This window comes from Cebidichthys violaceus, unplaced genomic scaffold, assembly GCF_023349555.1.
Source record: "Cebidichthys violaceus isolate CVI_PGR_0920_01 unplaced genomic scaffold, fCebVio1.0.p SCAF_14, whole genome shotgun sequence".
Taxonomy (NCBI): domain Eukaryota; kingdom Metazoa; phylum Chordata; class Actinopteri; order Perciformes; family Stichaeidae; genus Cebidichthys; species Cebidichthys violaceus.
The window spans coordinates 16,514,053-16,525,183 of record NW_027176307.1 but is presented as its reverse complement, the minus strand read 5'-3'; the positions used below and the strand labels follow the sequence as shown (position 1 = coordinate 16,525,183).

Genomic DNA, 11,131 nt, shown 5'->3' with positions numbered 1-11,131 from the left:
CCGGGGTCACAGGTCACCTACTTTAAAAGGAAATTAATAGAAAATCAATACTATAACTGAGTTATAGCTAAACATAAACGTTGGGGACGTCATAGCGTGCTGTGTTCACGTGTCACACCTTTATCTATCCTCACGGCTCAACATATCCACAGATATGTTTATACAACGAAAACTGTTCTACTTCCACCACTAACCTTAATAAAGACTTCCGATTTACGTAAGAGACAACATGATGACGACAGAGGACAGCCGTAGTAAAGATGGCGGCCGTGAGTGTTGTAGCAGAGTTGAGGTTCAGAGACGGACAGAGAGAGAAAATCAGCGTTAAAGTGGAAAATAATCTTTGTTCTCTGATCAGCGGACTTCATGAGCTGAACACAAACGTGTCACAGCTCCTCAGCAAGCTGGTGGAGCGGGAAAAAACCGGAGCATGCGCAGAAAGTGAGCTATGTGCCGCTAACTTCTAACATTAGCAGTCAGGTAAACAGAGCGTTACACGTCAGAGGTAAACAGACAGAGCGTTACACGTCAGAGGTAGACAGACAGAGCGTTACACGTCAGAGGTAGACAGACAGAGCGTTACACGTCAGAGGTAGACAGACAGAGCGTTACAAGTCAGAGGTAGACAGAGCGTAGTCAGTTGTTTGAGACCACACTAGTTTTTTCTGATTCACCTGTGTTTTACCTGCTGTAGGTGAGGAAGACGATGAGGACAGTGATGAAGGAGACGACGAGCCTCAAATCACTTACCTACAACCTCCAGCTAAAAGATCCAAAACCTGAAACACCTGAGGACAAAACATGTGAAACACATAAGGACACTTCACCAGTCATCAGAGGACACCTGGAACACCTGAGGACACTTTGAAACACCTGAGAACACCTGAGGACGGTGTTTTATGTTTAGATACATTTGGGAGGTCAATATCTATAATAAATGTTTAATTTAATTTAGCCTCTTCATTTATTCTGTCTTTATCTTGTTGATGACTAAATGACTAAATCAAAGTGTATAACATTATAATTAACACTTATGATATATTGGACTTATTGGACCTGATACAGATAACTTTGCCTCCCAATAAGGAATGAGACAGCCACTCTTTAAAGGAAGGATGTCACAATGACACCTAGAGACCATGGGCTCTGCAAATGTTTTCACATCAAAGTCTGACTTATTGGGTAGATGTAGTCCAAATATGAAACTTATACAAGAGAAATGCATACAAACACTTGGTGCGTGTCCCAAAAATATGTTCTACCTGTGTCTTCATTACTGCACTGTGTTCATTATTCATTGTAATGCACCATTCACAAAGTCAAATTCCTCGTATGTATAACGTACTTGTCAATAAACGGTTCTGATTCTACAACAATACAGCCTGTTTAGATAGACAGATTTCCTGGCCCGTGTTCAGCTCTCCTGGTCTTCTCTCGCCTTTGTCCAACTTTTCATTCCACTTAATTTGATAGCTTTAGTTACTTATAGATTCGGATTATTAATTCAAAGTATAATTCAGTGAGTAAATGATTATGCTAGCCAGCAGTATAAAAAGTAAAAAGGGTTTGAAATGAGTCATGTGTGGCGAGATAACGGCTAATGCTCATTGGGCGGTTGGAGTCCCTCCCCTTCCTGTGTCCCCCATGGCGCCTTATTTTGGGAAAGATATGTATGGAAGACAACGGTGAGACCAAAGCTTTTCTGATTCGCATTGAATTGTGCAATAAAATACACAAATGATGTTGATCGATCTAGAAGATCAGTTTGTTGTAGAAACCTTTAGTTTTGTGTGAAACCGCTCGGTGAACTTCGTCTCTTAAGGTTATGATTAAAGTTGTGAGGAAGGTTGTGAGGTTGTGAGGAAGGTTGTGAGGAAGGTTGTGATTAAGGCTGTGAGGAAGGTTGTGAGGTTGTGAGGAAGGTTGTGAGGAAGGTTGTGATTAAGGTTGTGATTAAGGCTGTGATTAAGGCTGTGAGGAAGGTTGTGAGGTTGTGAGGAAGGTTGTGATTAAGGCTGTGAGGAAGGTTGTGATTAAGGCTGTGAGGAAGGTTATGAGGAAGGCTGTGATTAAGGTTGTGAGGAAGGTCATGTCTCTTGATAAACTGACCTGTCTTTCTCCAGCGTCCTTCTCTCCTTCTGACTCTCTCCTTGTCCACTTGGTGCAGCGGTTGCTGGAGACAGGAAGTGATTCCCCAACAGCATGAAGCTGGTAACCTGCTGTTCTGTCTCTTATCACTCATTAAAAATCTTTAGAAAAACTTCACATTGTTGTTTTTTTCCATTTTATTGATGTCGTAATAAAGTTAACATGGTTACCAGTGTGTGTCATGTGACTCATCTTATTAAATACAACAAAGTGCTGTGATTGGCCAGCAGCTGTCAGGTCTCATAGTTAAACTGACCACACACACACACACACACACACACACACACACACACACACACACACACACACACACACACACACACACACACACACACACACACACACACACACACACACACACACACAAAACATCACAGCACAGGATTCTCTAACAGGAGAATGATTGACAGCTGCAGACTGATCTCAACAGTCGACGCTCTGGGCAGTAGAGTTGGTTCTGAAAGATAACTTCAGGGCAGTCTTGGCATCAGCTCCTGACTGACAGAGTGGAGGGTTCAAAGGCACACAGGAAGTGACATCACAAACCTCCCAAACAGTTAAGTCTGTTGTCTGAGCAGCGAGCCTCTCTGATTGGCCGTCCTCTACGTGTCGATGAGCGGCGGACCTCTCTGATTGGCCGGTTTGCGGGTGGCTTGGCGGCTGCAGAACAGGGCGAGGCAGACAGGAAGGACGCAATAACCGACCGCTCGAGGGTCGGCTCTCGTGCAGGAGAACAGGAAGAGGAAGAGCTGCAGGTACGGCAGCAGGAAAACCGACGCCCATATCCAGACAGGAAGTGGTGGCAGGTGAGCACTAACGCGCTGAGACCAGCTGATGGCGAGGGGTGGAGCTGACGGGCCAGCCCCGCCTCTCTGCACAAGCTCCAAACTGAAGCTGTGAACCTCAAAGACGTAGTACACCGCCATGACGCTCAGCAGCAAGTATAGAGCTACGCCCACCCAACCCATCCGCTGACGGAAGTTCATCATCCTCCATTCTGTGAGAGAAACAATCAATGTGTTCAATATGTCATCAATACTGAAAGGAATGCCAATCAGTAATCATTATGATCAATAAGCAATACATCCACCTTAGAGTAAGTTAAAAACAATCAACAGTCAATACATAACCAATATATCGTACGTTCTCCATGAGACGGATGTAATATAAAGCCAGTTAGTCTGTTCCCACCAAGCTCTGTTAATTTTTAGCCCATTTTAAGTGTGTTAAGTAGCTACATCTGATCTGTAGGTTTACTCTATGCCTCCATTCAGTTCATTACCGTTTTAACTGTTATGTAGTTTTATATCTGATTGAGTTAGTTTATGGTTATAGACACTCTGTGCCACATGGCATTCGTTTATCAGTCAGTTTAATTCTCAACGAGATAAACGTCAGACTCAGTAATATTTCCTGCCGACCTCCATCTTGCTCTGTTTATTTACACAGCCTCATAGCAGTCTGTTAGCAACCTGCTGGCAGTCTGGTAGCAGCCTGTTGGCAGTCTGTTGGCAGCCCGTCGGCAGTCTGTAAGCAGTCTGTTGGCAGCAGTCTGTAAGCAGTCTGTAGGCTGTTTGTTGGCAGCCTGTAAGCAGTCCGTCAGCAGTCTGTAAGCCGTCTGTTGGTCTGTAAGCAGTACGGTAGCCTGTAAGCAGTACGTTAACCTGTTAGCAGCACGTTAGCCTGTTAGCAGTCTGTAAGCAGTACTTTAGCATGTTAGCAGCACGTTAGCCTGTTAGCAGTCTGTAAGCAGTACTTTAGCCTGTTAGCAGCCCGTTAGTCTGTAAGCAGTACTTTAGCCTGTTAGCAGTCTGTAAGCAGGACTTTAGTCTGTTAGCAGCACGTTAGCCTGTTAGCAGTCTGTAAGCAGTACTTTAGCCAGTTAGCAGCACGATAGTCTGTTAGCAGCCCGTTAGCCTGTTAGCAGCCCGTTAGCAGTCTGCAAGCAGTGTGTAAGCAATACTTTAGCCTGTTAGCAGCACGTTAGCCTGTTAGCAGCATGTAAGCAGTACGTTAGTCTGTTAGGGTTATTATTCTACTATTACCCCATTACCTTCTAATGTTCGTGTATTTATCATCTCTTACCTTCCTTCGCGCTGATTATTTCAAACTAAAATGCTGCTGTCTGGTCGTCAGAGCACAGTCGATCTCTGGAGGTCCCGGATGTCTACTCTTTTCCTGTTGTGTCACCTGACACCCATGAATGACGTCATTCTCAAGCATCAAGTTGTGTCCCTTTAAAGGGCCAGTGTGTAAGTTTTAGTGACATCAGTACCCTCAGAACTACGGTCAGGTAGAGAAAGTTATCTTTAGCAGCGACTCTTATCAGTACTAATAATCTAATAATCGAATTATCTAATATGTTTATAGGGCAGCAACAGTTATATTTAAACCAGCAAAGTCACTTTATAAAGTCATTATTATCTCTCTGGAAACAAATGTAACATATAATGTATCTGTTTATAAAGAATAAAGAACACAGACATCTGTTAGTGTCAGTCATTCCTCCTGTCCTCTGTCCTCCTGTCCTCCTGTACTCTGTCCTCTGTCCTGTAGCCTCCTGTCCTCTGTTCTCTGTATTGTGTTGTCTGTCCTGTAGCCTCCTGTTCTCTTTTCTCTGTCTTTTGTCCTCCTGTCCTCTGTCCTTCAGCCTCCTGTCCTCTGTCTTTTGTCCTCTGTCCTCTGGCGTGTTGCTGCGTGTCGTCATCAAATTTCTAGTTATAGTTAATGTTGTTATTACTATTATCATTATCATTGGTATTAGTAATATCATTATTATTATCATTATTCAATAATATAAAAAGTACATTTCTACTATGTTTTCTATATATAGAGTCAGCTTATGGCCCCGCCCACTCTGTCCGTCCATCCAATCACATCAGAGAAGAAAGAAAAGGTCTCAGTCTATAAATAGAATCAAATCTGCTGCAGAAACACAAACGAACAGCAGTGAAGTTCGGACACGTTGTTTGTTTTTGTATTTTATTGTTTGTATTTGCTTTTGTGGTTTCTCTGGTGGTCTCTGTGGTTCTTGTCCTGGTGGTTCTGGACCCGGTGGTCCTGGTCTTGGTGTTGCTGCGGATTGTGGTCTTGGGGATCAGTGAGGACATGGAGCGTCGTCAAAGTCTGGAGGATCAGCTCAGGTGTCCCGTCTGTCTTGACGTCTTCACTGAACCACTGATGTTACAGTGTGGACACTCCTACTGCAGGTATGTTGGATATATGGGACACACCTGTCTTGTCCTCACCTGACCTCACCTGTACAGTCCTGACCTCACCTGCCCTGTCCTTCCCTCACCTGTCCTCACCTGTCCTGTTCTCACCTGTCCTCAACTGACCACACCTGTCCTGTCCTCACCTGACCTCACCTGTACAGTCCTGACCTCACCTGCCCTGTCCTGTCCTCACCTGTCCTCACCTGTCCTGTCCTCAACTGACCACACCTGTCTGGTCCTGTCCTCACCTGTACGGTCCTGTTCTCACCTGTACGGTCCTGTCCTCACCTGTCCTCAACTGACCTCACCTGTACGGTCCTGTCCTCACCTGTCCAGGTGTTGTGTGCGCTCCATGACAATGGACCTGCTTGGTCAGCTGCAGTGTCCTGTGTGTCGCTGTGCGGTCGATGGAGACAGTCCTCCTCCCAACGTCAGCTTGGCTCGAATCATAGAGGCTCTGCAGGTAAAAACACCTGTCATCAGTTTACCTGTGAAACCTGAAAGTTTTGAAAAGGTTAACAAGATCTTGATCTTGTTCTTTAACAAGTGAAACATGTGATTCAGTAATTTAATATTTTCAGCTCTATATTGCCACAAAGTTGTTTTTCCTGACAGGAAGTAAGTGTTTCAGGAGCTCAGCCGGAGTCGTGTCCTCAGCACCACAACCCGCTGAGCCTTTACTGTGAGGACGAGCAGACGGTGATCTGTGGCCTCTGTGGAAGCATCGGGGCTCACAGGGGACACAAAATCACACCTGTGAGCTCCGTCTACAGCCGTATGAAGGTACAAAGATACACACCTGTTAGCACAAAGTCACACTTGTTAGCATAAAGTCACGGCTGTGAGCTCCGTCTACAGCCGCATGAAGGTACAAAGATAAGGTCAAAGTCACACCTGTTAGCACAAAGTCACACCTGTTAGAATAAAGTTATTATTATTACAGTCATTTAGCAGACGCTTTTATCCAAAGCAACTTACAATTCAGTATCTATCAATACACCGTAGGCACAGCTTGGGTTAAGTGCCCAAGGACACATTGAATGAGACTAGCGGAGCAGGAGCTGGGGATCGAACCGCCAATCCTCTGATTGAAGGACGGGTTAGGGTTAGGGTTAGGGTTAGCTCTCCACTTAGCCAAAGTCAGACCTGTTAGCATAAAGTCACACCTGTTAGCACAAAGGTGTATACACCTGTATACATTTAGAAACATCAAATATCTAGGTTCTATACATTTATAAAGATGATTTGTAGGTGAACGCTGTTTTGTGTGTTTAGATAAAGCATCTAATGGCATTCTGTTCATTTAGATACAAACATTGCTCTAATAATGATTTTTCACAAATTGAATTGCGTAAACGTTTGATCTCGTTGGCTAACAGGTAAAAACAGTTTGGTGTTGTTGACTCAGTGCAGATAAGCAGCCATTAGCCATATCATCAAACAGTGAGATTAAAGGAGTTTAATGTTCAACACAAACCAAATATCACCTTTGTGTTTCCAGTTTAACAACAATAAGGTCACAATGTTCATGACCATTGTACTGTAACTGGTGTGACCTTCACAGCTCCTGGTATCTAGTGTTTGGCTTTGGATGGTCACCATTTTGAGGCGTACCTGTAAACAGTCAGCTGTATGACAGCTGAGAAGGCAGCTGTTTGTTCAGACGTCTCATCGGTTTAGTGTGAAGCAGCCAGTTGACAGTCAGCACCTGCCAGTCTGAGGACCTGGTTCTCTTATGAAAAAGCTATGGTCCTGTTCTCTGGGTAGGACTGAAAGAATGAGATGGAGGTGGTTTCTCTGCAGGGTGACTGACCTCAATCTTAGAGACTTGGAGAGGAGCTCAGAGGAGAACCACAAGAGGTGGTTCAACATCTGATCAGGCGGATTCAGGATCCTCCTGGACGGCGGGCTCATCCAGTAAGAGACCCTGGGGTTCACCAGGAATATGTTGGAAGATTTATGCATCTCATCTGGCCTGGGAACACCTGGAGGATGTTACTGCAGCATCTGAACCTGTTGAAGCACAATGATCATTCTGCTTAATGTGATTCTTCAATACTAATGGAAGTATTTTACATGTCTGTCTTTCTCTCAGGAGGACATTTCCTGTCTGATAACAGAGTTCCAGCATCAGAAACGTAAACTGGAGGATCAGATCTGCAAAATGGCGTTCAACAAATCCAGGATCACTGTGAGTCTACATTTACACTCATAAAGTGTTTAACTAACAACCACAGTTTGATCCTCAGTTGTTCACATGTGACAGACATTCAACCCCCCCCCCCCCCCACCACCACCACCACCACCACCACACACACATACACACCAACAGTAGCACTCACAAAAACACTCACAGAGCAAGGTTTGAATTTCTGTTGTCTGATATATTCTTGATTTGACCCTTTTCTTTATGTCATTGTCATGCTTTGGCATTATTGTGCTGCATTGTACGTTCACACCGATTGGGCTGAATCGAATGGGATCTTATCTGCTGCTCTCTATCCAATCAGAACGAGTCTGACGTGCTGAAATGGGTGGTGAGAAAGGAGTTTGGTGAACTGCGGCGCTGCCTGGAGGTGGAGGAGGCTGGGTTCATGCAGCAGGTGGAGACGTCAACTGCCGTCCTCATCTCGTCGCTCCAGAACCAGACGGACCAGTTAAACCTGAACCTCAACCGGCTGCAGGAGGCCCAGAACACCCTGCAGGACCTTAGCAATGAGGGCCACCTGGGCTTCATCATGGTACTGTACGGCTCCTGCTCTGCTAGTCTCATGTCAATGTGTCCATGAGCAAGACACTTAACCCCAAAATTGCTCCCGTAGCTGCGTCTGCGGTGTGTAGATAGATACTGAATTGTAAGTCGCTTTGGATAAAAGCGTCTGCTAAATGACCGTAATGTAATGTAATGTAATCATGGTACTGTAAGTCTGTTACAGTCTGGGATCTGGTGTGGTCCGGTATGTAGTAAGGGACACCTGGGCTTCATCATGGTCTGTTACGATCTGGGATCTGGTGTTGTCCAGTATGTAGTGAGAGCTAGCAACATGAGTCCAAAGTGTGTCTGCTTTCCCTGAGACCGTTGGGACAGTATTGATTACAGTTCCTACCTTGTTACAACTAAAGAAAAAGCAGACAAAGATGTATCTGATTGAATAAGGCCCACTGTGAAGTCACTCACTGAATGTTTACTCTAGTGGTAGTCAGAAACTCTTTTCATTTCAAATAACAATTATACAAAAGTTTTCTTTTTCTCAAAGAAATCTGTTAACAAGTGATATTTTAAATACATTATGTTCAATTTTAGACTGCAGTCTTTTCAATTTGAATGAACTTTTTGGTCTGAACCGCCTTGGAGCGGCAGACTTTAGGGATAATACACCCTTTATACATTTAACATATTGACTTTCACGTGTGGGTTGAGCTCTAAGGACACCTGAATCTGTTCAGGCATCACAATATTCTCTTCACTGTTTTACTGGAAGGTCATTTGGTGTTGATACAAAAGCGTCCCAATCGACCCCGCTGTCCCCTACTGTAATTATTCCAGACAAAATGAACGACAAGATGTTTGAATCCTATCCATATCATTGACGATGTTTGGCAGGAACATTGAAATGTGAGGGTTTAAACTGGTGCTAAGAAATATAAACTGATCAATTATGTCTTTCTGATGAACAGTCCTGAGAGATTATTGATCAGATCTGAAATAAGGTCTTTCTCTGTTTCTTTTTACAGAAGTACGGATCGATCGCTCCAAGGTAACGAAACAAACAAAAACATGTCATCAATTAAGTGGTTTAGTGATAAAACATTCAGTGATAACTCTTCACTTCTCCTCTTTCTCAGGTTCAGAGGGATTCAGGAGCTCCAGCAAAAGGAGGAGAAGATCTTCAGCTCTCTGAACTTTAAAACTGGTTTCAACCACAACGACATTAAACTCACTGTGTGGAAGAGACTGCAGAGAAAAGTCCTGCCAGGTACGTTTGTCCGTCCGTCCGTCCGTTTGTTGTCGTCGTTGTTCGGTGGCTCAGAAGCAAAAAAGAAGTCTGACTTTCCGGCATGAAATTCAAAAGATCTTCCTCAACACACAGAACATATTAGTCAAATAAGCCTTAAAGTGCAGTGCACTTCCAGAGGTCTTGGTCTGTCTGTCTTACTTCTTCTACCTCTTCTTCTTCTTCCTCCAGCACCAGAGCTGATGAGGCTGGATCCTCAGACTGCTCACCCGATGTTAGAGCTCCATCATGGGGACACGGTGGTGAGCTGTGGGGCTCTGCTGCGGAGGCTTCCTGATAATCCAGAGAGGTTCAGTTACAGTTACTGTGTCCTGGCCAACCGAGGCTTCTCCTCTGGGAAACACTACTGGGAGGTAAACAGTGCTGCAGGGTCACATGATTCATGAATACAGCTGTTTGTAAAGTGTTCTGCTTCTTGTCACGTCCAGGTGGAGGTTGCTAACAAACCTAAATGGCGTCTCGGTTTGATCAAAGGAACGACCAATCGTAAGGCCAAGCTGGGGAAGAATCCAGAGAGTGGAGTGTGGTTGATTGGACTGAAGGATGGAGTTTATGAAGCCTTCTCCTCTCCCAGAGTGGTGCTGCCGGTTCTGTCCCCCCCCCACCGGGTGGGACTTTTCCTGGACTATGAGGGCAGAGGTCTGACCTTCTATAACAGCGACAGTCCTGACGAGCTCGGCTTCATCTATAGCTTCAGGCTGGGGGAAGTCCAGGGGAAAGTCTGCCCTCTGCTGGACGTCTGCTGGCATGACCGCGGACACAACAAGGAGCACCTGGTCCTCCTCCAGCCTCACAAGGAGCACCTCCTCCCCCAGCCTGACAAGGAGCACCTCCTCCCCCAGCCTCACAAGGAGCACCTCCTCCCCCAGTCTCACAAGGAGCACCTCCTCCCCTAGCCTGACATGGAGCACCTCCTCCCCCAGCCTCACAAGGAGCACCTGCTCCCCCAGCCTCAGCCTCTTGAAATACACATTTACAAAAATGAAACAAATTTACTGATAAACAAACTGATCCAATAAGAGTTTTCAGATCAGTGGAAGCATAAAACACATTTATTAAACTGGTATTTGTCATTTAATAACTGAAATTAATAAAATATATTTGCATCATACAGACTTTAGTTCATACTTGTGCCTCATGATATGTTTCAGTTTGAATGTGTTACATTAAATGTATGAAGTCATTATTACCTCATTGTTATTAATACGGGGTGACCATGGTTAAGCGGAGAGCAGAGCCGTCCTTCGATCGGCGGTTTGATCCCCGGCTCTTGCTCTCCTAGTCTTATGTCAATGTGTCCTTGAGCAAGACAGTTAACCCCAAATTGCTCCTGTATCTGTGCCTACGGATAAATACTGAATTGTAAGTCGCTTTGAATAAAAGCGGCTGCTAAATGACTGTAATGTAATGTAATAATGAACAATAAGAGGAGCGGTGATCAAACACTTTGTCTGCAGCTGAGAGTAAAACTGTCATTAAAATGAAACAAAGACATGAAATTGTAAAAACAGACATCGCTGTGTGAATATTGTTCCTTATTGAACTTATTTATCACCAGTGTGACAGAGCAGAAACAATACAATAATAAACTACAAGATAGAAACAGTACAAGATAGAAACAGTACAAATTAAGTTAAAACATAATTAGTGTTACGTTAATAAAACATCAGATTAACTAACAAAAAATAATTAAATTTACTTATTCATCTCAAAGTGGACAAACTATTAACTAAGAAATCTTCTGTTTGTTTA

The 11,131-nt window shown here is 44.2% G+C and overlaps 2 protein-coding genes and 1 long non-coding RNA gene across 3 annotated transcripts; 2 read left to right on the top strand and 1 right to left on the bottom strand.

The window, feature by feature from the left end:
* Nucleotides 1-200: 200 nt before the first annotated feature.
* LOC137871390 (uncharacterized) lies at nucleotides 201-1,378 on the top strand. Its single transcript, XR_011102801.1, has 2 exons — nucleotides 201-441; nucleotides 695-1,378. It is a non-coding gene; the product is annotated as an uncharacterized lncRNA (long non-coding RNA).
* Nucleotides 1,379-2,267: 889 nt separating this feature from the next.
* Nucleotides 2,268-4,328, bottom strand: tmem251 (transmembrane protein 251). The gene is made up of 2 exons (XM_068709204.1): nucleotides 4,234-4,328; nucleotides 2,268-3,145 (listed from the first exon to the last, which is right to left on the bottom strand). Exon 2 carries the CDS (start codon nucleotides 3,135-3,137, stop codon nucleotides 2,751-2,753), a length of 387 nt encoding a protein of 128 aa, XP_068565305.1. The 5' UTR covers nucleotides 3,138-3,145; nucleotides 4,234-4,328; the 3' UTR covers nucleotides 2,268-2,750.
* Nucleotides 4,329-5,149: 821 nt separating this feature from the next.
* Nucleotides 5,150-10,421, top strand: LOC137870880 (E3 ubiquitin-protein ligase TRIM50-like). Its single transcript, XM_068708330.1, has 9 exons — nucleotides 5,150-5,357; nucleotides 5,700-5,826; nucleotides 5,979-6,146; nucleotides 7,459-7,554; nucleotides 7,874-8,104; nucleotides 9,099-9,121; nucleotides 9,210-9,340; nucleotides 9,551-9,732; nucleotides 9,808-10,421. The coding sequence occupies exons 1-9, from the start codon at nucleotides 5,257-5,259 to the stop codon at nucleotides 10,273-10,275; spliced, it is 1,527 nt and encodes a 508-aa protein (XP_068564431.1). The 5' UTR covers nucleotides 5,150-5,256; the 3' UTR covers nucleotides 10,276-10,421.
* Nucleotides 10,422-11,131: the final 710 nt, after the last annotated feature.